Source organism: Nematolebias whitei, chromosome 12 (genome assembly GCF_014905685.2).
Source record: "Nematolebias whitei isolate Nwh7 chromosome 12, NemWhi1, whole genome shotgun sequence".
Taxonomy (NCBI): Eukaryota; Metazoa; Chordata; class Actinopteri; order Cyprinodontiformes; family Rivulidae; genus Nematolebias; species Nematolebias whitei.
The window spans coordinates 47,729,217-47,731,632 of NC_056509.1; the positions used below are offsets into that span (position 1 = coordinate 47,729,217).

Genomic DNA, 2,416 nt, shown 5'->3' on the forward strand with positions numbered 1-2,416 from the left:
GTCATACAACATCAGACTGTCATACAACATCAGACTGTCATACAACAACAGAGTGACTTCAGTCAGAGGCTTCTTCAGATCTGCTGTAGGACAGACGCTACAAGAGATCCTTCCTGCCCACAGCCATCAGCATCTAGAACAACTCTTTAATGAAACCAGGATGATGAGTAACCACAGCATTAACTTTCCCTCTGGGATTAATAAAGTATTTTTGAATTGAATTGAATTGAACAGTAGCTAAAAGTTTAAGTGGCGGAATGACAGCTGACACTGTGAAAGGGAAGTAAATCAGAAGTAATTAGTAAAACAAGAGAGGAGGAGAAATGATGTTTTTACTTGAAACTGTTCGGGAGTTTCCAGGCGGCTGAAGTTTGGGCAGGCAGCGATTCTCTCCTCTAGCGTTTGAAGAAAAACTCTCTGGAAGTCCAACATCTCTGGCAAACTCCCGAACAACGCCTCCATCTGAGGCACAAACAACAGTCACACAAAATAACAATTCCAACATGTGAAAAACAAAGTTTGCACTATTTTTCTTCTGTTCGCACCTCGTCTTTACTGAGGAAAGTCTCGCTCTGCAGCGGAGTCAGGTAGATGTCCAACAAACAGACCAGATCCTGAAGGAACAAAAAACACGACACACACGATTTAAGGTAAACAGTGGGATAAAACACTCAAGTTGGTATAGATAGTGATAGACAGTATATATGGAAAGTATTCTTCTTTCAGCTTTTCCCTCTTCAGGTCTCCACAGGGAGTCCTCCTCCATCTCACTCTGTCCTCTGTGTCCTCTGTCCTCACTCCAACTACCTCCATGTCCTCTCTAACTGCATCCATACATCTCCTCTTTGTCTTTTTCCTGCAGCTGCATTTCTAACATCCTTCTACCAATACACCCACTGTCCCTCCTCTGGACATGTCCCAACCACTGTCCCTCCTCTGGACATGTCCCAACCACTGTCCCCCCTCTGGACATGTCCAAACCACTGTCCCTCCTCTGGACATGTCCAAACCACTGTCCCTCCTCTGGACATGTCCAAACCACTGTCCCTCCTCTGGACATGTCCAAACCACTGTCTCCGTATCAAGGTTTGTGGAGAATTTAATAATAACAGCTAGGTGACAACTTGGACATTCAACGGGGAGCAGACCTGGGAATCAAACGGGCGCACAGAGCACTAGGTCCCCGGCCACCAACCGGAGCACCAGTCCACTCCATAGTAGTAGATCTCATTCCTGATCTTCTCCATCCTTGTCTCTCCTAAGGAGAACCTCAACATCTTCATTTCTTCACTTCCAGTTCTGTCTCCTGTCTTTTTGTCCATGTCTCTGTCTCCAGACCATACAACATAGCTGGTCTCACCACTGTCTTTAAACTTTTCCTTTGACCTTTGCTGACATGCTTTTGTCTCAAATCACTCCTGAAACTTTTCTCCATCACTCCATCCTGCCTGGACTCTCTTCTTCACCTCTTCACCACACTCCCCATGTTCCTGGACAGTGGACCCCAAGTCCTTGAAGTCCTGCACCTTTGTGACCTCTGCTCCTTGTAGCCTCACTGTTCCACCTCCTCCCTCTCATTCACACACATGGACTCTGTCTTACTACGGCTGACTTTCATTCCTCTTCTTTCAAGTGCATACCTCCACCTCTCCAAGTTCTCTTCCACCTGTTCCCTGTACTCACCACAGATCACGTCATCTGCAAACATCATCGTCCACGGGGATTCCTGCCTGACCTCATCTGTTAGTCGGTCCATCACCAGATTAATTTATTTTAAACATGTACCAAATACCATACTTATTTTCTTCTGTAAATTTATCATCAGAAACTTTCAATTTTTTCATCTTACATTAATTAACGTTAAATTGTAGCTATATATACCAGTATGTATTTATCTAAATAAATTTTAAAGTTTGTGTTGATTCTTAAACTGAAATATTTTAAACTAGCACGATAAATTGTTACAAACGTTGGCCTCAAGTCTGTTTTTGTGTTTTGTAGTTAAAGGCAGCCTTGAGTGGTTCTGGTTCTAGCTGCAATAGTTTTATCAGTCGGCAGGATTTTGACCTTCACGTAGGATTTCTCCGTGTCGACCAACTCTTCGATCACTTTCCGTAGACGCTGACAGTCGCTTAGATGGGTGGGGCTTGTAAGCTGAAGACTGGCCTCTCCGCAGTACGGGTTTTTGGGGGTGTCACAATCAGAAACTCTGGTTTCTGCAAAGGCCTGATACAGTGGGAAAACCTGGTCCACATTCTGAAAGGAGAACACAGGAACTGAAGTTTAAAACCAGATTCACATGTCACATGGAAAAAACTACCAATAAGACACCCGGAAACACATCTGGTAAAACTCTTGGAAACACATCCGGTAAAACACCCGGAAACACATCAGGTAAAACTCTTGGAAACACATC

The 2,416-nt window shown here is 44.2% G+C and overlaps 1 protein-coding gene across 1 annotated transcript in view; it reads right to left on the reverse strand.

Annotated features, from left to right (window-relative positions):
• The window catches only part of LOC119417978 (T-lymphoma invasion and metastasis-inducing protein 2-like), a 24,165-nt gene that overhangs the window by 6,129 nt on the left and 15,620 nt on the right, over positions 1 to 2,416 (reverse strand). The window contains exons 13-15 of the mRNA XM_037685224.1: positions 2,068 to 2,276; positions 546 to 614; positions 337 to 462 (exon numbers count right to left, since the gene is read on the reverse strand). Coding sequence (XP_037541152.1) covers positions 337 to 462; positions 546 to 614; positions 2,068 to 2,276 — 404 coding nt within the window. The remainder of the gene's footprint in view (positions 1 to 336; positions 463 to 545; positions 615 to 2,067; positions 2,277 to 2,416) is intronic.